Genomic DNA, 26323 nt, shown 5'->3' on the forward strand with positions numbered 1-26323 from the left:
ACTCAATATATCATTTGCAATTATAATAGCAATTAATATAATTATATGTATACCTAACCATATTTGAAATCTAGTCAAATTCATATTTACCTAGATTGAATATAATAATCTAATATAGTTTTATTAGCCAAATAATATGAATTTGGGGCTAGGTTAAGTTTGTAACAACCTTTTTTTCTTAACCCTCACCTGAGTACATTTTCCCATTGATTTTCAGAGAGTGTGGAAGGGAGGGAGAGAGAGAGAAGGAAACATTGATACAAGAGAAACACATCGATTGGTTGCCTCCTGCATGCATTCCGACTAGGGCCAGGAATCAAGCCTGCAACCAAGGTATGTTCTCTTGACCGGAATTGAACCTAGGACTCTTCAGTTCTTGGGCCAATACTCTATCCTGTGAGCCAAACTGGCTAGTGCTGTAACAACATTTTTAATGATTATAATAGAATTCTTAAAATTCAATTAATAATTCTATTAATTTCATTGGATAGCTATTCCAAACTCAATTTTACTCATTTCTATTTCCATGATCTTAAAAGGTATTTATTAGAAAGGACACATGTTTTTCAGAAAAAACACCTGATATGATGCACAGACATTAACATCACAATTCTGTATTCTTTCAGGATATTGCCAATGACTTGTGATCAAAGCCGAGTCACAACTGTTTCAGTTTCTTTGTCTGTATAATGAGGACTAATGCTGTTTAGCTAGTTGTCCAATTTTCAGGATTTAGATCAACTGATAAAACCTTTTATGTACTTATGAATCTAAAGTTTTCTAAAAACACCAATATAATAGAGACTGAGACACTTTTTTACACTTTTGTATTATCTAGGGAGGCCTGAGGCCAACTGGGAGAATTGGAAATGCTATCAAATCAATGTTCATACTGAGCCTGAACTGTAGGTAAACGAAAACTATTTTTAGCAACAAAAATATGGCACCTTTGATGAATACTTTCTTTAGAAATAGATGTTCTTCAGGTTCACACTGAATTTCACATAAAATAGCACAGCTTAGAAAAGCCTGTAAAACAAGGCAACTGGGTAATGTGTAAATTGACAATTTCCTTTTAGAATCAGTATGCACTTTGGCTCCCCTTAGGCCCTGTAATGAAAAACTCGCTGAATCTCTACATAAAATCTAAATGGGAAAACGAGAGAACAAGAAAGTCAGCCACACATGGCTGGGCATGCTAAAGAATTGTAATAGAACAGTCTAACTATGTGTTGTGTAACAATAGGTTATGGTTAAATTATTTTTTCAGATATTTCCCACATCAATGACAATATGTAAAAAATATGTATTATATGTGCATTATAAAGCAAAACCATTTTAGTCTTTTTGCCTTATTGAACAATCACATTTTATGTAATAGCGAGCTCTTGTCTCAGTTGTCTCTCCTTTAACCTGTTTCATCTTTATTTTCTCCCACTGCCCCCACATCTTCTTGTAGAGTTTATTCATTTATACCTCACATACTCTTACTTACCCTCTCTTATGTACTACCTATTGCTTATGTATTTTCCTGTGCTCACAGCTATGTCCACCTTTTCTTTTCTTTCATCTTTATGGTCAGTTAGGCTACTATTCTTGAAGCATATTTTTCTTCTCTTGATTTCCTTTTATGTCCAATCTTTTGTTGCCTGTTACCTTTTTATAATATGTTTACAAATGCAGTTATAAACATAACTTTTCTTCTGTTTGAATCAACAGGGCTAAATGCACATGAACCAAAGAAGCCTAATGATACAGTTTTATACTAAACAGAAATATTTATTTAAAGCACTCACTTGAAATCCAAATGTACTGTTCTGAGATCCATGCCGGGGCACCCCTGGGTTTTCACATGACGTACGAGTTGGTTCTAAAATGAAGATTAAAAACATAATATTTCTTCAAAATTTACTACTATATTTATCAATATTTTTTTCAATTTTGTTGATCATTTTATTTCTCATCAATAAATAGTGTTTACACAGAGTATTTTTTCTCATACAAAACAATTTTAAGTGATATCAACTGTAATGAAATGGCCTTGGGTAATAATAAAGGGTGTAAATCTAATAGCATGTCACTGTGGACAAAGCCTACTAATCCTAAAGCAAGAAATTCAGTTTAACTGCATTTTATATAAATGATGCAATTATTGAACTCTGAAGCCTGTATTTGCAACTAACTCTGTGAATAAAAATTTAAAGAAAAATGAAGGATATGAAAGAGGAACACATGCATAAAATATTTGCCCAAGGACTTTGGTACATTATAATCTCAGGTAGAATCATAGTCCCCTCAAGAAGTAAGAGTTTTTCCCACACACAGGACTTAGTTACTTGGAGTTTTCACTGATAGCTGTAGGAGATTCAGACATAGGAATGGTAGGGCTGGTCATCCCTGAGGTGGCTAGTTTGCATGACAGATTATCTGGTTAGTTTACCAAATGTGTCATTTAGTTTTATGATTGTAGTAATGTACTTTGACAACCTGCCAGTTATAAAAATAGTCTCAGGCATGTCAAGTAAGCAAAGGAAGTAGTCAATAATAATGCAATAACTACGTATGCTGCCAAACAGATACTAGGCTTCTTGGGGTTGATCACTTCCTGAGGTACATCAATGTCTAATCACTATGTTGTACACCTCAAACTAATATAACAGTGTATGTCGAAAGTAATTTAAAAATAAACTTAAAAAGAAAGAAATGAAGTGCCCTGGCCGGTGTGGCTCAGTTGGTTGGGAGTCATCCCTTGCACTGAAAGGTTGCCATTCGATTCCCAGTCTGGGCACATGCCCAGGTTGTGGGCTCAGTCCTTTGTAGGGGGCATACAGGAGGCAGCCAATTGATGTTTCTCTCTCTCTCTCTCTTTCTAAAAATCTATTTAAAAAATCTTAAAATAAGAAAATAAACAGAGCCATTTTAAATCACTATATCTTTTGTGTATTTTTGGAGCAAGTTTAATTTCATTTGAATATGTTTTATTAATGCTAAAGATCTATACTAATGTTAGTACTTAATAATGCTATTAATATAAAAGCTTTTTTACTTTTTCACTTTATTGATAAAAAATATTTCAAATGTTTCTTCTGGAAGTTTTGCGTGCTAAAAATAACATCCTATGTTTTACTGATATTCATTTTCAGTGTTTCTAATTGCTTCTATATTTTACATTTGTTTTCCACATTTAGTCAACTATAGTTTATAGGAAAACCATTAAATGTCACCACTACCTATTATAACCAGAATTACTGAGCGTAATCAACCTTCCATTGATATTACCTATGCAGTGAGGTGAGGAACCACTCCAAGTGCCATCCGCTTGGCAAATCCTAGTACTTGCTCCCACTAATATGAAGGGAGAATTGCAGCTGAATGCAACCTCCGACTGGTAGATAAAGCTTTTGCCTTCTCGTTTTCCTTGGGCAGGTGTACCAGGGTCACCACAGAACTTGGCTGGAAGTGAAAAGAAAGACAATGATGATAAAGATTTAGGATTCATCAGAGTAAACTGTTTAGAAAAATGGTGAGAACTGGAATATTAGACTAAAGTGACATGGAATCCATGTTAGTCTATTCCAATGATTTAGCTGCATGTTCGACTCAGTGTAATATTTTAAAAATTAGTCTGATTCAGATATTTTCCACCTGGTAGTACTAATAATTTCGGTTTCTAAAAAAAATATTGGCCAGAATCAAGCCACACAGCATTTGTGTATATGGGCTGCGGAGGTGAAATGTAACCCTGAACAGACATGTGATTCACAGATGGCTCTGCCAGAGAAAACCAACCCATCATGTGCAGTTTGTCCCCTCCGTATTGCTGGGTTTATAAAATACATACTTACTTGTTTTGTTCTACTCTGTTGAACAGTCAGAGCACATACCGTGGTATTTTGTTCCTTCCTCTTTAAAATTCTCTGAGGAATGATTTAAAATTGTGTGTTTTTTTTTTTTATTAATCCTCACCCGAGTATATTATTTTTCAATTGCTTTACAGAGAGGTGAAGGGCGGGAATGAGGGAGAGGAGGAGGGAGAGAGAGAAACATGGATGTGAGGGACATGTTGGTTGGTTGCCTCCTGTAAGCACCCTCACTGGGGGTGGGGAGCTAACCACAACCCACGTATGTGCCCTTGACCTGAAATCAAACCTGAGACCCTTCAGTGCATGGGACTGACACTCTAACCACTTAGCAACACCGGTGAGAGCACTGTGAAGGATTGTGAGTGCTGTGTTTTTAAGAGAAAAGGAAACCATCAGAGTCTAACACTAGACAAAACTAAGGAATCTCAATGGTTTACAACAACCTCTGGAGAGATTAAGTTGACAGGATTTCTAAATAAATTGATTAGATGACTCCATTCAATATCTATCATCTATCTATTTATCATCTATCTATCTATCTATCTATCTATCTATCTATCTATCTATCATCTATCTATCTATCTATCTATCTATCTATTTTAACTATTAAAAGACAGAACTATTTTAGGTAGTTTTAGTTACTTGGACTTATTAGTAAACAAACTAAGATTCTTGCCCTTGTAGGTTGTATGCATTTGTGAGAAAAGCACAAAGAAACAAGTAAAAAGTTAGAATGTGTGAAGGTGATAAGTCTTCAGAGGAAAGGCAGTGTAGGCGAAGATCAGGACTGGGGAATGTGTGGATGAGCTAATGGCGAGGGGAGAGAGTGGATTTTAAATAAGGTGGCAAGGCTGTCGCTAACTGAGAAAAGATTTGGAGGAAACAAAGCATTGGGCCATGCAGATATCCCAAGGGAGAGCGTCCCGACAGAGGAAAGAGCATTGCCAGCCCCATGGGGGCCTGCTGGCACATCGGGAGAAGAAGGCCAGTGTGGCTGGAGCACAGTGAGCTTGCAGAAGTCTAACAGGGGGTGAAACCAGATGGTTTCAAAGCTAGTAGATAACCGAGGTGAAGGTACATATATGCTATGCTTCCAATTTATTTTGTTATAATAAAAATACATAAATTACCATTTTAGCTATCCTTACATGTGCTCAATTTTTTTTTAATTTGTACATTCAGCACCTAAAAACTTACTTCCCTATAAAACAAACAGCAACAACCAAACATTATAAATTCTGCCTTCAGATGGCTATAGTTTGAGTGACCATAAAGTGCATTATCCCAGCCAAGGCACTTTGTGAGTGAAAGGAGGATTCTAACCAGATCAGATGACTACGAGGACAACAGGTGTAAACTAGGAATGCTGCAGGTGAACTGGAATGGATGAATACCTAATTATAGAATACTTCAGCTGTAAGCTCAATGGTCAAAGAAAGATCTTCCCTGAAATTTAAGGTACTAGAAGAAAGTTAAATTTTCAGACCTCATTTTAGAAACCTTTTCCCTTTTTAAACAGTTAAAATTAAAAGGGGTCATAAAGAAAGGATGATTGACTGCAATGTCCATTCTTTCCCCCCACTGCTTTGCTCTATAATGTACCAAGTATCAATTAATGATTCTGTCTTCTTTATTATGCTGCTTTACTTTCCATTCCTGCACCAATACCAAACTGTCTCAACTACTATAGCATCCTCAGTTTTGATTCCTGCAGAGGGCTGCACTGCATACCCAATACAGCAGTGAGTGAAAACATAATCTCTAAGGAGCATAAATCTGAATGGAGGGCCTCATTCACATAAACAAGATTAGTAAAATGTGTAGTTGTTATAAGGAGAAAAAAGAAGGAATGATAGGAGACTAGTAAGGAGAAAAATAAAGTCTAAAAGGGCAGTGTTATATACCTACATATAAAATTTTAATTATGGTGATGAGAGAAGACAATACTGAGAAGAGGGACTCTGAGTTAAAAGCTAAAAGAATAAAAGGAAATTTCTAGACAAAGTAAATAGTGAATACAAAAATCTCTGATGTCAAAGCAAGGCTGAGTGCTCAATTAAAAGTAAGGAAGCCTGTGGTATTTGTCTTTCATATGATCTCACTTACATGTGGAATCTAATGAACAAAATAAACTGATGAAAAAGTAGGTCCAGAGGCACAGATGTATGGAACAGAGTAACAGATCTCAGTAGAGAGGGGGGGTTGGAGAGGAAAGGAAGAGATTAACCAGAGATCATACATGCATATACACATAACTCATGGACAGAGACAATAGTGTGGGGAAGGCCTGGAGTGGGAGCTGGGTGGAGAGGAGCAGGAAGAGGGGGGATGGGGGACATCTGTAATACTGTCAACAATACAAAGTAAAAGTACGGAAGCCCGTGTGCCTGGAGTAGAGTGGGTGAGGGGGAGAACAGGATATGATGAGATCAGGGAAAAATAAAACGTTTGCATGAGCCTATAGGCAATCTGGCTTCTACTCTGAATGAGGTGAGAAGACTAAGGATTCTGTGCGGTTTTGTTGGTTAGCTCTGGCTCACTCCAAGACCATGGGGACAGCTTGAGCACTCTTCTTCCTACCACATGCTGGGAAGGAAAAGACTAGGAACAAGATAGCACTGGATGTTTCTGAGTGAGTATTGCCCATATCATGTGTTACAATAATTTATGTAAAATGGAAATCTGGCTCTTTTTGTTTTGTAATCTTCCAAATTAGTCTTGAAGGGATATATAGTATACAGCAACCTCTGTAAAAAAAAAAAAAAATCTCTTACCTCTACACTTACCTTAGTAATTTTTGATGTATAATTACAATCATCATCATGGCAAATACCATAATAAGAACTCAATTTGAATAAACATGTAGAAGTGACATGAATTTATTGCAGAAAGATATTTGGGGTTAAATTAGAACATTCAGCTGAGATACACTGGACTTAAGAATAATTTTCTGGCAGATTCAGCTGAGAAGGTTTCTATTTTGAGGAATAATTTTGAAAATTAAGTAAAGTTTACAAACAAAGCAATTTAGCCTAAACTTTAGAGTTCAAGCAGAAGGCACATAATGGTTGGATGAAAAGTGGCTACATTGGTAAATACTGATTTTTCACTAAACTTCACACATTGGAAGGAGTTTAACAATCTCATATTTATTCCGGCAAAACTTGAAAAATTTAAATAACAGTTGTAAACTCAGGAAAGCAGTTCTAAGAGAGAGAAAAAAGGAAAATAGAATTTTAAGGATGGAAATTATACTTACGTAAGCACTGTGGTACTTCCCCACTCCAGGTGCCATTCCCTACACAGGTCAAAACAGCAGGAAAGGATAGCTCATAGCCTGGAGAACAGATGTAGCTAATACTAAAGCCCCAGTCGAAATTTGTTCCTTCCAACCTTCCATTGGAGATCTGGGGAGGAGTTGCACAGGTAACAGCTGAAATTACATGGAAAGTGATTAGACACAGCTGTTGAGATATCCTGGGTATGGAAAACAAATGAACAAATATCATTAGGAGAAGCATATGTGCTAACTTAACCTTTTGAAGGACAATATGGTGTGACACGTTTTATTCTCCTGGTTGTATCCCTGAAACATCCCTAGAATTAATCCCTCTACAATACGACTATTTCTTGACAACATAATGGCTACTGGTTGAGATTCTCTTACAAAATATCAAGCTGCCTGATATATAAGGGAAATAAAGTCTGATCTTCTAACCAGTATTGTAATTGATAAATTATTGGTTTTATATTGTTTTCCAATGACTTTTAGACAGACTGGGTTATTTGGCGATACACAGTGTATCAGCACTGTGGCAAGGAATTTGGTAGTAATTCTGTGATATTTCTGAAAACATAAATCATGTATCTCATTAAAATATCCAAATTGGTTCTATTAAACACTTAGACTCATATGTTAAAATTTACTGTAGAATTTTAAGTTTATTATCAAAGTTTTAAACATTCATTTTTTTAAATTCTTTTAAAATGTCCTCAAGCAGAGATAGGTTGGATGAGATGACAGAGATGAGAGGAAAAAGAAGGGTACCAACTACAAAATTTCAAAATGAGGAGTGGTTACATTCTGATGACTAGCAACATATCTGAATAATCTTTGGAATTGTATAACACTGCCATTACCAGGATCAATTAATTGTGTATGAAATAACTTCTAAAATATAAAATATCTGTTACATATTTTTATGTACTATGTACAATGATCTGATTCAGAAACTGTGAAATCAAAAAGAAAAATACACATCAAAATTATTCTTTTTTGATAGATTTTTTTTAGATGTCAGGGAGATACTAAACTGTCAATTTATAGATGTTTATAGACACCTGAATGAGAAATCTCAATCATTAAAGAATCAATACTGTTATTATACAATATAAATTACCTTACATTGCATCTACACTATTCCACAAGTAATCAGAAAAATTGGCAGAAAAACATGAAAATGTTTTCAATAAAAAACAAAGAGTGTAAGGTAGCAAATCTATGCCTATATTGACTAAAATATGAATTATAGATTACATTCTTTAAATAAACAGTTTCTCCTCTTTAAAAAAAAATTACAGTTTTGTAATTCCAATTGACTATTCTCAAACTACTGAAAGGTTTTCTCCCTATCCATGAACTACTTGACCAAAGTGGACTATCAAATTAAAATTCTGACTGTGATTTTAAATTGGCATGCACAAGAATTTTACAAACATGTAATACCTGACTATTTCATCAGGGGCACTGACCACTTTTCCCTTAGATTGTCAAATTAAAAAAATGCCAACAACCAACACAACATTAGCCATCCAGTGTGAATAGCTTGTCTTGAACTATAAATACATAGGTCATATAATAGATTGCATTTTATTGGTCATGTCCCATAATAAGGTTGCATCTGGTTGGTTAATTATTGGAACCAGAAATCCTTATATACACGTATAGGCACCTGATTTTTTAAAAAAAGTCACTTTGGAGCAAAAAGAGTATATAACTACTATTATTATTTTTTTGTAAATCAATCAAAACTATATATATATATATATATATATATATATATATATATGTATATATATATTTTCAGATTGGCAAAAAATACTATCTATTTTTTGGAATGCCACAGAATTTTTGTAATCAGTTTATGTGTGCCATGACATAAATGGTTGGAAATTGCTGTTCTAAATCATAAAGGTTATATTATCTTTTAAATATTCATAAGTTAATATAAATAGCAGAGTACATGATATTTTTGTTGTTTGGGTTGCATTAAAGTTCACTGTCACTACTCACAATAAAATAAATGATTTTTTGAAATATCTTTACATTCTATATATTATTATCATCTGTATGGTTTAAAAATAAAAACTGAAGCTATCATTTTTTTTTCTTTCAAAAAAGTGAAACAATACATAAAACACTATTTATATATACTTTAAATCTTCATTTATGTGGTAGTGATAACATAAATAATTAAGAAATTATTATACCTCTACAGGTTGGCATTACTCCACTCCATGTGCCATTAGTTGTACAAGTCCTGATTCTGGAACCATTCAATTCCATGGTATAGCCTGGCTGGCACATGTACGAAACATTGTGTCCAACCACATAATCATCTCCATATCTCAGTCCATTGGCTGGTACGCCTGGGTCTCCACAACTGATTACTATCAATATTGGATTCAAAAAGCAGATGGTTAATGTGGCATATATTTAATAGAGAAGAATAGTAAGCATATGGCATTCTTAATGTATCAGTAGGGAAAATTAATTATCATGTTCTTTTTTAATCATAAAACATAAGCATACTTAAACCACATCCTAGCAATTCTTGATTATGACCAGGTATGCTTATTACAGATTCTATACACATGGTTCAGAAATTGCCATTTAGACTTTGAAAAGGTTAATATGCTATTATATTGCAGGAAACTGTGACATGGTAATCTCATTTAATGTGTATTAAGTGATCATGAAGAAGCCATCCTATAGAATCAAGATTTCTAATGTAATATTTAAAATCCATATTCTTATATATGGCTATTGAAGTTTCTGATTTAGTAGACTTGGTGGATTGAGAGAGTATTTTCTGCACAGTGTCACTCAATTTTCTATTATAATACTTAAAAACTAAAACAATGATAGGTATAAAAAGAATACTTTTTATTGAATAAATAAAAGTATGAATGAACTATAAAGTGTGAATTTATGTCTCTCTCTCTTCCCCTCTCTCCCTCCTTTCTACAGGTGGGATACATACTTTGTGAGGCTCAGTATAAAGTAAAAATGCTATAGCTAGGGACAGAGTTAAATTTCCCATTTCCACTAACTCAATGGCAACCCAGGTAAAAGAACAACCCAGAAAAAAATGGGAACCTCTGTTCTAGAATCCACTTGCTTCCTGGATTGGGTGTGAATGAAGGGCTTCCGTCAAGGCTTATGTCAAGTGCTTGCTAAATATTTTTGGGACTCAAAAGAACTGTTGGCCCAGAAAGAAACTCACTACAGACTGATTCATTTGCCTCTCAGCATAACCATTATTGCTTGTCTCATTTTTGGTTCTTATAAGTGTATTTCTAGTATCACATGATCTCACTCATCTAGGGGAAATAATGAACAACAAACTGATGAACAAAAACAGACCCGGAGACAGGGAAGCATCGATCAGACTGTCAAACCTCAGAGGGAAGGTAGGGGAGGGTGGGGGTAAGGGGGAGAGATCAACCAAAGGACTTGTATGCATACATATAAGCCTAACCAGTGGTCACGGACAACAGGGGGGTGGGGGCATGCGTGGGGAGGGGTTTGGGATGGGAATGGGGGATGAGGACAAATATGTGATACCTTAATCAATAAAGAAATTAATTAAAAAATAAATAAAGGCCCTTCTGAACAACAACAACAATATATATATATATATAAAATTCAGCAAGACCAACCCAGGGCAGCAATAGATGCTACCCACTCTGCACCAAGACTTCATGGATACACCAAGCTCTGACTTGCCCCATGCTACATCCAGGCCTCTCAAACAGGGTGGAGAGCACAGCTGCAGGGTGAGCCTCCCTCTGCTGATTACAGGATGGAACCGCTGAGCAAAGCAGTTGGTGGCAGTGGAGAGGCCCGGCAGGGACAGGGGTACCAGGTGGTGGGGGCAAATGGCCCATGAACCCAGCCTAGGAAGACAGGAGGCAGGGAGGCTGACAGAGTACATGTGCAGCAGAGGCTCCAAACCCTCATCACATACTCCAGCGTCCCAGGGGACTTCAGGTACAAATCACACTTCAAAGATAACATTATCGATGATGCTGAGACAGCCCAAGCACAGGCCCTCGGGCATGAGGTTCTGTCAACTACACTCATCCATAAAGCTGGCTCTGATTACGTATATTATTACTTAGGATGCCACCCAAAACTTTCAAGAAGACTTAAAACGGCATAGAACATAAAAAAATCAACCCTACTATGACATTTAAGAATAAGGCATAACAGAAATTATATAAAGGCCACTAAAGCACTTGCTGTTTTGAGTACATGATTTAAACATGATTTGGGCAATGAGTTGGCTAAAAGCTTTCTTGCAGCTAAGAGAAGAGAAGAAAAAGAAAAAAACATACCAGCTTACACTTTTTCTTTTCTGGAGATAAAAGAAATGTGGCATACTTGCCTTTTACTATCATTTTTGCCATTTGAATCTTTTTGTTTATAAAAGAGTATAAAATTATACCAGGTGAATCTGAGTTATATTCCCTCATTTTTATTTTTAAGTAATTCTTCCCAGAAATGTGAAAGTCTAGGGTTAAAAATTAAAAATAAATTAAGTCATGGGAGACCTTAATAGTACTTTAATTACATTGTATTTATTAACTTACCATTTAAAATGATGAATCTCAACATTTCTTTCATATTACTCTAATCTGTTGAGTCTAGCAAGTTTTTAGGACCAAGAATAACCGCAATTAAATTAAAGAGCAATATTCACAGCCCTCCCCCCCTTCTAGCCTTCAGAACCCTGGACCCAGTTTGCTGAACTAACATTCTGAGTGTTCCTATCGACTCCTAATAAGAATTTTGCATATACAATGATTTTTGTTCTTTTGATTATTGATGATGAAAAGATTTTTTTTAAATTATATAACTGAGTTGGATAGTAAATCAAATCCAGCTTATTTACCAAAAAATATGTTATTTTATTTGCAGTTTCACAATTCCTGAAAGTGAGTATACCCTTCAATGTATTTTGTTTTATTTTACTTTATGTTATTTTACATTTTTAATCTAGATTCCAATTAAGAGGAGGAAAATTAAAGAGAACACCCACAAACTGCTATTTTGTGGACAGCGCTTTACGGACTGAATTCGAATCCTGGCAAGAAAGACCAGCTAACTGCGTGGGGAAGGCACAGGAGCTGAGAGGCAGCCACCAACAGGGAGGACAGAGGGGTTATTCTGCAGAGGCGCTGGGAAAGAGTTCTGCGTAGCAAGGCAGCATCATGAATGGAACTCGGGACAACAGCTTCAGAAGGATTTGTTTGGTGACTTTCTAAGGAAGCAAAGGCCAGTCAAAGAGACAGTTTCCAATAGCAACGATCTCTGTAAACAGCACCTGCTCCACAAGTCAATTCATTCATTACACCAGCTTGTTTTCAACAACAAAAAGAGGCTTTTGGTCTTTTCGAGCAAAACCTTAGAATAGTAGCTCTTTAGAGCTTTACCTTAAAATTCAGAGACACCAGTGTGTGACAACAGAGTGCTATGGTTTATTGCAAGAAAATCTTTTCTAAAGTCACCAAAATCCTTAAGGACACAGCACTTATGTACACACATAAGCATACACACACACACACACACACACACACACCAATAAACTCCACCAAGACAGATGTTTTGTTTTTTTCTACACTGATGTATTCTCACAACCTTCTCTAGTACATCATAAGACATAAAGTAAATACTGTTTAAAGAATAAATCAGCAAATGAATGAATAAGGAATGATTAAATAGCTCAAATTCACAAAAACACATATATTATTTAAAGGTTTAAGTTTGTTTTTGTCCTGACCTGTGTGGGTCTGTGGTTAGAGTGTTGGCCCTTACACCTAAGGGTCACGGGTTGGATTCCCAGTCAAGGGCATGTACCTGAGTTGCAGGTTCATTTCCTGGCCCTGATCAGGTCGTGTGCAGGAGGCAACAAATTGATGTGTCTCTCTCACATTTCTGTCTGTCTATCTGTCTCTCTCTCTTCCCCTCTCTCCCTCCTTTCTACGCTCTCTAAAAAAAATGGAAAAATATTCTTGGTTTACAATTAACAACAGCAATAAACAAACAAATAAACAAATAAATTTGTTTTCATGGGAGGTATTCTCATTAGCTTCTATCATGTAATTAATGTCCATTTGGCATCATTTATAATAAATTAAAGCATATAAACCGCTATGCTAAAAAGAAAACATAATTTAGTAAATTGATTTATGCCACTTCAAAACTTTTAACTTCTTAAAAGAGCATTATAAATATGCATTTTTAATTTACCCTGTAAATATTAGTGGAAAGGATTATTTGCATTCTTGAGTAGGCCCTGAGCATTCCTGGTGCTAGGCTGGATTTAGATATAGGGCAGCTGCTGTCTGCCAAGTCTCTGTCTGTTACCTGTGTCCCGATCTGAGCTGGGCCAAGTCACACTGTCTGTCACCTGTGTCCCGATCTGAGCTGGGCGTGGGAAGTAAAGCAGCCATGGGGGCAGGAGACCTCCCTCAGACGGGGTGAGGGTTCAGGCCCCTGCAAGGTTGGGGGGGTGAGGGTCTGTGCCCCACCTCTGTTGATCCCCAAGTTCTCTTCTGATGGCCCCTCTGTGACTGTGCCTGTCTTAGGTTGTTCCTTCCCTGAGGAATCTTACCCGTCTCTGGCTAACCAGTCATCCTCCGGGGCCAAGCAGGGTGATGTGAGGTTCAGTTCTGTCTCCTTGGTAGCCTATGCCCCCGTGGCCTCCACGCTCAGTACCTGCCTTGGGATCCCCTGGCCTGCTGGTGGGGCCTCAGCACTGATCACATATCTCGGGGAACTCAGGTTTCTTCTCCAGGGAGGGCCCAGCTCACCCAATTGGGCGAGAGACAGATCCATGGTACCAGCCACCACGAGGCTTCAAGCTCAGCATGAACAGAAAGCTCAGGCAACAGCTGAGAGCAATTGGATTGTGAGAAGAGGGTCCCTCTTGGCACAAAAGGCAAGAGGGGCCAATATAGAATGCTCAAGTGCCTTCCCAATGCCTTAATTCCAGAAAACAACTCCAAGACCATGTGGATTCCTGCAACAGAGAGGAATTGACAGGTCTGCTCCAACCACGAAGACAAGAGGAGAAACTGTCCAGAGATGGAAGACGCTGATGACACCTTGCCACGCTAGCAGTCAGCAGCTGTGCGACGCAACAGGTTGCCTAGGACCAAACCAGAGAGGGTTGGACCTGCATTGCCACCATGTGCCCACCATCCAGATATCATTGCTGACATGTACACATAAGGAACTGTTTGACATTGAAATGGGGACTCAGAACTGTTGGACATGGAAATTGGGACTCAAACATTTTTTGTTATTATATGTTTATTTCTAGTCTGCAGAGGCAAGATTTTTTAAAGGAATGAAATGGGGAAAAAAATAGATACAGAGGCAAAGAAGCATTGAACAGACTGTCAAACTACAGTGGGAAGGCAGAGGAGCTTGCGGGGGGGGGGGGGGGCGCTGTAAGAGATCAACCGAAGGACTTGTACGCATGCATTTAAGCATAACCAATGGATAAAAAACACTGGGGGGAGGGGGCAGGTAAAGGCATGTACTGGGGGGAAGGGGAGGCCGGGGAAAGGTCAATGGGGAAGGAAAAAAAAAAGGAGACATATGTACTACTATTTGTAATACTTCAAACAATTAAAAAAATATGCATTTTTAAATAAATAGGATCATACTACCCACACTTTTATAACGTAATTCATTTTTTACTAAATATCTAATTGGTATTTTGCATGTAAATACACATAGATCCATGTAACATTTTAATGACATAATATTCTCTTACATGTATATACATGCAATATAATTCATGAAACCAAACCCCTGTGGATTGATGTTTGAGTTATCCCATTGTTTTCCTATTAGAGACAATATAGCAATATACATGCTAGCTCAGGCATCCTATACATTTGCTTTGCCAGGTTTCAAGCCCAGAATAAAATTCTACTATAGCAGAATGAAGTTCCAGAAAGGTGATCCAATCTCTCAATTCAAAAGTTGGTTTTCTTTTTAGATATCAGTAAGGGAGATTTCATTTACCTTAATTTTGGCACTATAGACATTTGGGACCAATTCATTCTTGATCACGTGAGGTTGCTTTATCACTAAAGGTATTTAGCATTGACCTCTACCTGCTATACTGACAGCCCCTCCACTCACCTGCACTGTGACAGCCACGTGTCCCCAGGCATTATCAGATGTCTCCTGGGAAGCAAAAGCGCCCTTGTTTAAGAACCACTGCGTTTAGTGATAGCCCTCTTCCCTTGAGGAGATTTAGATGACGTTTTAGCCTCACTTCACCCAGTTTCATGCTGGGATAGCCCCCAGATTTCTCTTGTATGAAAATATCCCCATTTCCCTGGCCTATCTTCTAAAGAAAACCAAACAACCAACAAACAAAAACTTTGAGAATTCTCATGTTGGTCACAAAGATTCAGTGAGGGCCATTTCTGTGCTGACCACTTGTAACAAAAGCCTTAGGTTCATTTATCACTGGATCTGATCAAGTATATCATACCTGACTCAAATGACAAGACCTGCCAGATGCAGAGTAGTGATCACTTTGGAAGAAGTTCTGGGAGATTTAAAAACCCCAGTAATAGAAGCACATATTTCGTTTTAGACCTGAAAGTCAATTGTTACTCCATTTGACAAGCCCTGTCCTTAGGCAGATTGTATCTTTTCCCCAAAACACTCTGAGCACTGTGTGCTTTTGGTTTCAGAGGTGACCTGCCTGTTGGACAGCACAAGGTAAGGATCCTGTACTATTTATACCCGAGGGGTTTTTGTGCTGAAAAATAAAACAAAACAAAACAAAAACAGAAAACAAATAACAGTAACAACAAAACTCTGTATCTCTGAATATTTACCTGTGCTTCGTTTTTAAATATTTTCTTTCAGTATGAACATCACAGAAAATAGCTTAAGCAAATTATATAATTAGTGTACTGTTATGAGCTCCCTACTATAGTATTACGGCAAATATCTTTCCTTTTGTTTGTTTTAGTTCTGTGAATGTTTCTTTCTTTCTTTTTTTTTTTTTTTGAGCACATCATAAGGCTTGTATTACTAAGAAGATGCAATTTCAAATTCAGTGATAAGTATGTAGATAGTAAATAACAACAATATTTTTAAAATAAACAATTATAAACTCTAGCAAAGACAAAATATTAGACAAAATATTAAAGTGGAAAATTTATTAAGTTACACTACATGGTTCAATACATGAACAGCATTTGCATATTCATAATTATTTAAACACAATGCAAGTGTTGGCATAAATAAAATTATTGAGTGGATGAAGACATAAGAAGGTGTGTGCATTATGCGACAAGGCAAAAGAAAGGTAAAGCTTCATCTTCCAAGTTAGAAGTCAATGTGATAGATCGTGTCTGACATTGAAAAGTATCTATATGAGTATGAAATAAGATGGTAAATCCCAAGAAGAGGAACATTATGTTTGCCCTCAAGGAGAGTAGGCACTCAAGGCTGTGAATGTTTCTTAATATTTATAGTTCCTCTGTCAAAGTGTGCATGATATTTGAATCCATGACCTTGATCTCATGATATATACTTAAAGAAAAATGTTTTCATTGATTTGAGAGAGAGAAACAGACCAGGTTACCAATGCTGTATGAAGTTTATAGGTTAGCATATAGGTAACTGCTAGAAGAATTATACAGTACAGAGAGGTCACTTTTAGCTAAAAGCGATACGAGGAAGAAGTGTCCTGAAAGGCTTTTGCCAAATGGGTGCCATTTCCGCTGATACTTAAAAGGTACCAGTAAGAATTTTAGGGCTTGGATGGGTTGGTGTAGTAGGAAACCAGCAGAGGCTATTTGTTAATTGTTAAGTTGTTCAGTCTTGCAAAATTGAGACATTTTCAAAGCAAATAGGAGGACTTCTTTCCTTCAAGATGGAGAAATAGAGAAGACTTTACTCTCCATTTGAAACAACCAAAATAAATAAATGAATAAATAAATGGGACACAATATCAAAACAAAAATAACAACAACTGAAAAACAGGTTTCAAAGGCAGCAAAGCACAGTGGTCCTTGAGTGACAGGAAACAAATGAGATGAGTCCTAAAACTGCCACTTCGCACTGCTTCCAGAGCGTTTTTAGGCTGCAGCACAGGGAGCCCCCTGCAGAGCCCACCAGCTCCCTGGGTGGAGACATGACTCTTCACCAGGAGAGAATAAAGAGACAGTGCCAAAGAGGACACGCACTGAAAGAGGGCTCTGGAGATCCAGGGAGAGAACTCCCGGGTGTTCAGTAGAATACTGGCCAGCCGGTGAGGAAACTGCCTATGGTGAGGTAAAGAACTACTGAAAGATTAGCTGTGACAGCATTTGGTGCAGACACAGAGCCAGAAATATTACTTGTACTGATTCTGATCAACAACTGGGACATGTCTTGCTGTTATATTACATACTTAGAGGCCCGATGCACAGAATTCATGCACTCGGGACGGGGGTCCCTCAGCCCGGCCTGCGCCCTCTCGCAGTCCAAGAGCCCTCAGGGGAATGTCCAACTGATGGCTTAGGCCCACTCCCCGAGGGCCTCCTTAGTGCTGCCATGGAGTCGGGAGAGGCTTCTGCCACTGCCGCTGTGCTCCCCAGCCGTGAGCCTGGCTTCTGGCTGAGTGGCTCTCCCCCTGTGGGAGTGTACTGACCACCAGGGGGAAGCTCCTGCATTGAGTGTCGGCCCCCTGGTGGTCAGTGTGCTTCATAGCAACTGGTCAACTGGTCAACTGTCTGCACCCTGGTGGTCAGTGCACATCATAGCAAGGGGTTGAGTGGCCTTAGCATATCATTAGCATATTATGCTATGATTGGTTGAATGGCCGACGTGACGACTGTACACTTAGTATATTAGGCTTTTATTATATAGGATGTGGCTGCTATGTTCTATTCAGTGCTTATTTCAACAGCCTTTTAGCCATATTTGCCTTCACCTTTGAAGAGACACAATGCACATGGGATAAGTCAACAGCCCTGTTGTCCACACAATTTGGTGCAGGCAAGATATTAACTACAACCAATATTCTCCAGAATTACAGGCATGAAATGCTATTACTCTGATGACATCCTCCACTGAGTAGATTAATTTGACCCACTTATTCAGGATAAACAAATACAAAGAATTTAAAGAAAAACAAAAAAACAAAAACAACTGATATTTAAAAGGTACCAGTAAGAACTTTAAGGCTCAGATGAGTTGGTGCAGTATAAAACCAGTAAAACCTATTAGAGATGACTCATTAGCCCACAAGTCAGGTTGAACATCTCTTTATATATCTATTGGTTGTTTGTATGTCTTCTTGGGAGAGGTGTCTGTTCAGGTCCTCTGCCCATTGTTTTGCAATAGAGGACTGGATAAAGAATATGTGGTACATATACACAATGGAATGCTACTCAGCCATCAGAAAGGATGGAATACTGCCATTTGCAACAACATGGATGACCTTGAGAATATTATGGTAAGTGAAATAAGTCTGTCAGAAGAACGCCAAGAACCATATCATTTCACTCATAAGTGGGATATAAAACTGAAAGTCGTGGACACAAAGAGCAGTGTGGTGGCTGCCAAGGGGCAGAGGGTGGGGTGAACGGGGTCCTAATATATGGTGATAAGAGATGTGACTTTGGATGGTAGGCTCACAGTGTAATATACAGATCGTATAACATAGAAACCCACACCCAAACCTGAATGATTATATTAACCAATGTCAGCCTAATAAACTTAATAAATAGATAGATAGATGATAGATGATAGATAAGCCTAGTCAGGCCATGGCCAACGTGGCTCAGTTGGTTGGAGCATTGTCCTGTATACCAAAAGGTGGCAGTTCGATTCATGGTCAGGGCACTTACCCAGGTTGCAGGTTCAATCCCTAGTCAGGGCAAGTGTAGGAAGCAACCAACCAATGTTTCTCTCTCTCCCTCTCTTTCTCTCCTGCTCTCTCTATAATCAAGTTAAAAAAATAAAAACATAAAAATAAATATATAATGAAATAAAAAACCAAGTAGTTATTGATATGTGTTAGATTGGCAAAATAAAATTGCATTCTTTGTATTAATCTTGGTTACTGCTATAATTAATCTCTATTCTTTAGATGCTATTAAATTTCACTTAAGATGATTTTCAGTGATCCTTCTTTCCTCTGCCAAGTAATTATTTTTTTGTTAATTTTAACCAGAGAATAATTTTCCATTGATTTTTAGTGAGTGGGAGGGGAGAGACAGACAGAGAGAAACATCCATGTGAGAGAGACACAGTGATTGGTTGCATGCCGCACACACCCCCAACCAGGGTTGGGGATCAATGTACATGCCCTTGACTGGAATCAAACCTGGGATCCTTCAGTCCATGGGCCTACACTCTATCCACTGAGCCAAACCAGCTAGAGCTGCGAACTGATTCGTAAAGTCACTAGTATAAACTCTAACCATAGAATACTATAAACTTTTAATCTGAAATACAATACAAATATTCAATATCTTGCATGGTTTGATCGACTACAAGTTACACGTATAGATGAATATACTCAAATAGTTTTACATAACTAGTGATGTTTAAAAATATTGATAAGAAACATACTTGTACAGTTAGGCAAAGTTCCAGACCACGTTCCATTGGCTGTGCACTGTCTAACTGAAGGTCCAGACAAGATATATCCCTCCATGCAGGAATAAATTATAGAACTGGAAAATGTTGTGCCATCAATCCGAAAGACCTTTCCATTGGCTGTTGTTCCTGGGTTACCACACTGTACAGCTACAAAAAGAATAAACAATAATAATAGTTAAGAGTATTTATAAAAATATTGTAATTAGAAATCTTCTCACAAAAAGTTAATGACTGATTTTTTTTAAAATATCCAAAGGAGCTATAAAATCCTCTAAAATAAACATTGAATTATCTTTTACAATGGCTGACATTCAAGATAAATTTATATTAATTTTATTAGTTTAATTACTAGAATACAAATCAGACAACAGCTATTTTTTTAAAGTTTTTGTTAGTAGCTATGGTAAAAACTTCAGAAAGTAAAGTAATTACTCCAGAGTGTTGCCTATGGGTACCACAAAATCTTTCAAAGAATGATTACAAGAGTCTCTGCCTAAAAAACAAATAAAGTGAAATGGAAAGATATGAAACAATGAGATGCAACAGAAATTTACTATATAGGAGGACAGATATGAAATAAACAATTTAAATATTTTAAGAATCCATGTATATTTTTATTTATATAAGCATATATCATTGATCTGAATTAAAATTGTATAACCTCTATTTCTGGACCAAGGCATACAAATAAATAAACTGAATAAAAACAAAATCTAGAAATGGTTTTCATTAAGTTTTCAACATATCATAAACAGGAGTCACAAACACAATACCCACTGTATTACCCTCTGTATTATGTTTAACTACTTGCCATCAATACCATGGTAAATTTTTAAAATATCCTAAAAGTGAGCCTATGTCACCCTATTACTAAAATTTGTTGTAACATAAATGTTTAAAGATATCTCTATGAATATAATGTGTAATTATAGTTTCAGATAGTACCATCTATATCACTTGCGGCATCTAAAATATTTAATTTTGCCTATCCTTCCTTTACAGTGGTGTTACATGTGTCTATGTTTGTGTAGAGACAGGAGACTTACACATTTTATTATTTTTTTTGTTGTTAATCCTCACCTGAAGATATTTTTCCACTGATTTTTAGAGAGAGTGGAAGGGAAGGGGAGAGACGGGGAGAGAGAGAAATATCGATGTGAGAGAGACATCAATTGGTTGCCTCCTGCAGGCTCCCTGGGGATGGAGCCTGCAACCGAAGTACATGCCCTTGAGCGGAATTGAAACCCACCGCCCTCCAGCCTGAGGGGCCTACACTCTATCCACTGAGCGAACCGGCTGGAGTGGAGGCTTACACATTGTAAACACTTACAAGATCAAACTCGAGGTAAAATTTTCAGAAGAACATATAGTATTTAAAAAAATGTTTGCTTCAGTTGTTTAGAGTAAGTATCCTCTTCTATATTAGCACCTGCCTAAAATAACAATCCAGTCATATTTATTCATGTGTCATGATCCATAATCTTGAAACAATCCAAGTAGGATTTGAAAAATATCATCCTTGTTTTACAACATCAGGTGATTTTTATTTTTTTGCACTTCATAAAAATTGAGAACTTCTCCAGTTAGGATGGTTTACAGATATGGACAAATAACACTGCCACTTCTGTCCCCTTGTCTCTAATTCCTCCACCCTTAGTAGACACATTTTTCTTATCAAGAGAATTATTTGAATTAAACACAAGTAAAAATAACTTTAAATGAAAAGAGACAAGTGCATCGCCTATCATGAGTGAGGGCTAAAAGCTTTGTGGACACAATGAAAAGCAGCAGCAAATACTTTGGCTGTGTAATGTGGACATTTGGGGGGAAATGGCTTTATTGATACCTGTGAACACAGCCCCATTTATGTTAATATTAGCTGACAATGCCATCTCTCTTAGAAAGAGTAATTTCTCAGCTGTCAATTGACCTAACCTAATATAAAAGACACGTAATATTCACTGATAACTCACTATGATAGCCATATTTTCAATATTCTTAATCTCACAATAAATACTATGAGTTGATATTAATTTCAACACCATATATTGGTTGGGAATAGAAGCACAGAGAGAATAAATTAGTTCTCCAAGGTCCCACAGCTAGTTCATGGCACAGTTTCATATAGTACAAATTCCTCAGAAGATTCTGACAGCATATAATGAAAGTATTGGATCTTATTCAGGCTAGAAAATGGCTCAAATATAACATATTTTTGTCAATTGATTATTTTTGTATCCAAAGCATGATAGAAAGAGTATTTTATATTTGCCTTATATATTTCTAGAGATAATTTTTTAATTAGGGGACCATTTTTTTTATTTTTATCAAGGTGACTTCTCTGAAAAGACAAAAATAAATGGAAGCATAATGAAGAAATTAAAGATCATTTATAAATAAACAAATAACTAAGTTGATAAAATATTTATATATATATATATATATGAATACATATTCATTCTGATGTGTATTTTAGGCAACGTGTAAAGCAAAGAGTATACAACAGTGAACAATTACCATTTTTAAAAACAGAACTATGTTATGCATGCTGTTTTATAATCTCATTCTCCTTACTTAACATAACAACTAGGGCATCTTTCTTTTATAAAGTTCAGTAATGGGATATTTTTCCATTTTATGTATATTCATAATTTACCTATCCAATCCCCTGTTGATAAACACAAAATTTAGTTTAGTTTTATTTCTTTATCATTTTTGTTTATAATATACTCTAGCTTATTAATACAAGTGTGTACATTGATTCTATTTTAAGATAAATTTCTGAGAATGGAAGTTCTGGATAATTTTCATTTTTGAAAAATATTTTTATATAGAATTACCAAAGATATTGTCATAATACACAGTTAGATCAATAATGTAGAAGTTTGCTTGTTTTCATAAATCCTCATCAATGCTATGTGCAATAATTTTAAAAACCTTGTCAGTTTGTAATAAAATGATATATTCTTTAAATTTGCCTGTTAAAATTTATTATTAATTTAATTAATTTAAACACATTCATTTGATAGTTTTATTTTCACATGTTTTATCCATTACATTATAGGAAAGATATTATAGTTTATGATAAATTACTAAAGTAATATAATATTTCAGAGCATTTGGAAAAATAAGAGTAAAAGTACTTCAAATTTCACCACTCTGTTCTATCATATTTTGTGTACCATCTTTTATAAACTTTCTCTCAAATGAATATCATTTCCCATGGTTTTAATAGAGTGCAAACTTTTGAATCTTATTTTAACTATGTTTTATGTGATTTACATTTTCTCATATTGCTCCATGGTCTTTATTCTAATATCTTATTGACTATATGCTATTATGTCATATAAATATACACTTGCTCATGTAATACTAGAGGCCCAGAGCATGAAATTGTGTGCAGGTAGGGTCCCTAAGCCTAGCCTGTGATCAGGGCCATCTTCTGCCTGCGTGCCAGTCCCCAGTCCCGCCCTGCATCCACCCACCCCAGTTCCCCGTTTGCCATTTGGTGATTGGAGCCTGTAGGCCAGGGGGAGGGACCAAGAGGTCAGCTGTTCTGCCCGCTCACCAGTCCCAGTCCCGCCTTGCCATCACCCACCCCGGTTTCCCATTTGCCATCCCGGCAATAGGAGCCTATCCTATCGGCCGGGGGTTGCGGGGGAGGGACTGAGAGGTGGTCAATGCATCTCATAGCAACTGGTCAAGCAGTCGTTATGGTCATTACACCATTATGGTCACTGGGCTTTTATTATATAGGATTATTTCTAGTATTGTTGATACCAGAAAATGTGGGTGCTGTTGAATCGAGTTCTTATCTCATGAAAATCAAAGCATGAAGTTGTGGACAAAAACAATTAACGGGAGCAAAGTTCATTGGGAGAAGCCAGTCCTGGAAAAGGTGTAGCTCAGGTTCCAGGAGCATACCAGTATCCAGAGCTTTCTTTTCATGTTAGTAGTTTAATATCCAGGCTAATTAAAGTCTACTAGTTCACCTGTGGAGGCCCACATGGCCATAAGCCACCTGGGCTCAGGGATGTGCTCCCCCACCACAGGAACGTCAGGAACGTCAGGAACCCATTGTTTGTCAGGGAGAAAAGAGAGAGGGATTTAATTTAGGGTGGGTAGTCTTGCTAGCTCCTAATTGGTCTTTTCAAATAATTCTGTCTTGACAATATCCTTTGCGTTGGTTTATACGCCTTAATGCCTTGTGATTGGTTATTTGCACGCTGCCTGTCTTAGCAATAGCCATACATTTTAAAGGTCATGCTTCTTGTGAGTGCCCTTCCTTACCTGCCCCATTGGGGTGCCTTAGTAACTCCTCCTAGTTGGGTTCCCAGTTCTACTTCCTTCCCCATGGTCTCACCCCTATCTGTCTAGCTTCCTCTGTCTCCTCATTGTTAAAATTATTTCCTGTTGTTGCTTATTTTAATCAATTAGACATAAAAGTTGCAACTTTACTATTATGTGTTTTCTTTAATATTTTATTTTTCTGTAGGAAAGAAATCCTCAAAATTCCAATTAATAAAACAAAACCATTTACACTCTATGAATATATACACATTTTTGTCAAATTACTATAAATTTACTATAACAATACCTCTAGAAATGTTTTAAAGTTCTAGTTTTGTTGCATATACACAAGACTTTGATATTAAAACAGGTAAAATTATGTTTAATTATAATTTTCTGATTAGTAGATATGTTGAATATTTCTCAATAGTTTGCATTTTGTGCTCTACTTTATTTTCTGTTTATTTTCTTTGTCCATTTATCTACTAGAATCTGTTTTTCTAAATTATTTGTATGAGCACCATTTATGAGAAAAATATTAATTCTGCTATTTTTTATAATTCCTTGTTATTTTTTATTTATAAAGTGCACTTTACAGATAAAAATTCAGCACCAGATTGTATTCTATCTAAAAACTATTTTGCAGTTAAGTTGAACAAAGGGCTAGCTTCCTAATGTATGACACCATTATAGAGACTTTGCCTTTGCAAAGTCAGTTTGAGTAATAAAGTGAATAGTTAAGTCTTATTGTCTTTTGCTCAACAACTTTCTCTAGCAACTGCTTTCCCTATAATAGCAACTGAGTTGTAATGCTCTCTGAATTAAAATTTCTAAATTTGGTCCATTTTAAAAATGGATAACTATCTTTCCTAGAATATGGATCCTAATTTTAAACACAATAAAAAGTTTCTGAAATACAATCAATCAAAAACTGTCAAGATATTCTGTTGGGAATTATTTACTATTTATAAAACCAATACATCTTGATATGATATTAAGTAAGTTTCAAAAATACCTCTGCATGTTGAGTTTTTACTCTAAAATTATCTTGAAAAGAACATTTAAATTGTAAGAATAAATTTCCAGCAACATTTCATTTTCTATCCATTCTTGTAAAGATTTAACTATGTTAAATATGTCAGTCAGAACAATTAAAAATTTTATTCAAGCATGCTACATTTTAAAAATTCTAGTTTCAAACAATGTAATCTATGAATAAAAATCTCACTTACAGTTAGGCATCTTTATATCTTTCCGTTTCTACAAACCCAAAAACTAAAATAGATCTTGAGGTAATGTTGATTTAAGAACAACCAATTGTTTTCCCTGAAAGTGTCTACAATAGAGCCCTCTGATAAAGGGGAAAAGATAAAACTTTTAAACAAATATGTTTAACTTTTCAACTCAGATGTTTGCTAAGATGTGATCAATGTCTGTATATAAATGACCCATCAGAAATATTTTTTAAAATTGTAACCTATCATATATAGGATGCTGTCAGTAAAATTGAAATATTCCTGCTTTTATTCTATGGTTATGGACACAAAGCATTAGTAAGAGTAATTTCAGTAATACTAACAAATTGAATTTGGGTACACATTAAATTCCAGCAATTTCAATCTATTTAATTTCTGCTTGAGCTTACCTTTGCATTCTGGCTGCCTTCCAGTCCAACTGCCATTGGCCAAACATGTTCTTTCTTCTGAACCATGAAGGATATAGCCAGTATCACAAGCAAAATGTACAGAACTCTGTGTTCTGAAATTGCTTTCCTGTCTAGAACCATGACCAGGGGTACCTGGATCCCCACATGTACCAGTAGCATCACCTGTAATTCAGTACAGTACAAGTTAATTTATTTCTATAAGCATTTACAATGTTCATGTTTTTGTCCAATATTCTTATAGGTATGGATTTTGTGCAAGTTGTTTTTAATGTGGTAAGTTGACTAGGTAGAATCATAATTCATATTTCCCATCTGAGTCCAGTCATAAGAAAAAGCCTAAATGAAAAAGAAAGTAGTTGCAGAGTATGGTGTTTTCCTTAGCAGTGATATTTTAGACCTATTAAATAGGTTAATGTCATTTGGTTAGTATTTTCAGAACTTGGTCAATAATCAGGTTATTGGAAAATTTACAACTGACAATTCTGTTTGACAATGGGTTTACAAAACTAAAATTAAAGAACTGGATTTGGTAATTTTCATGTGTTCTTCTCTGAATTTTCTAATTACTGACAATCATTTTATTGTTGT

At 36.2% G+C, this 26323-nt stretch overlaps 1 protein-coding gene across 2 annotated transcripts in view; it reads right to left on the bottom strand.

Moving 5' to 3' along the window:
• CSMD3 (CUB and Sushi multiple domains 3) overlaps positions 1-26323 on the bottom strand; it is a 931825-nt gene that overhangs the window by 34642 nt on the left and 870860 nt on the right. For both annotated transcript variants that reach the window (XM_080646869.1, XM_080646870.1), the window contains 6 exons: positions 25715-25897; positions 19750-19926; positions 9354-9533; positions 7123-7296; positions 3280-3453; positions 1797-1870 (listed from right to left, as the gene is read on the bottom strand). In XM_080646869.1, coding sequence (XP_080502995.1) covers positions 1797-1870; positions 3280-3453; positions 7123-7296; positions 9354-9533; positions 19750-19926; positions 25715-25897 — 962 coding nt within the window. The remainder of the gene's footprint in view (positions 1-1796; positions 1871-3279; positions 3454-7122; positions 7297-9353; positions 9534-19749; positions 19927-25714; positions 25898-26323) is intronic.

Source organism: Plecotus auritus (assembly GCF_963455305.1).
Source record: "Plecotus auritus genome assembly, chromosome: 11".
In the NCBI taxonomy this organism is placed as follows: domain Eukaryota; kingdom Metazoa; phylum Chordata; class Mammalia; order Chiroptera; family Vespertilionidae; genus Plecotus; species Plecotus auritus.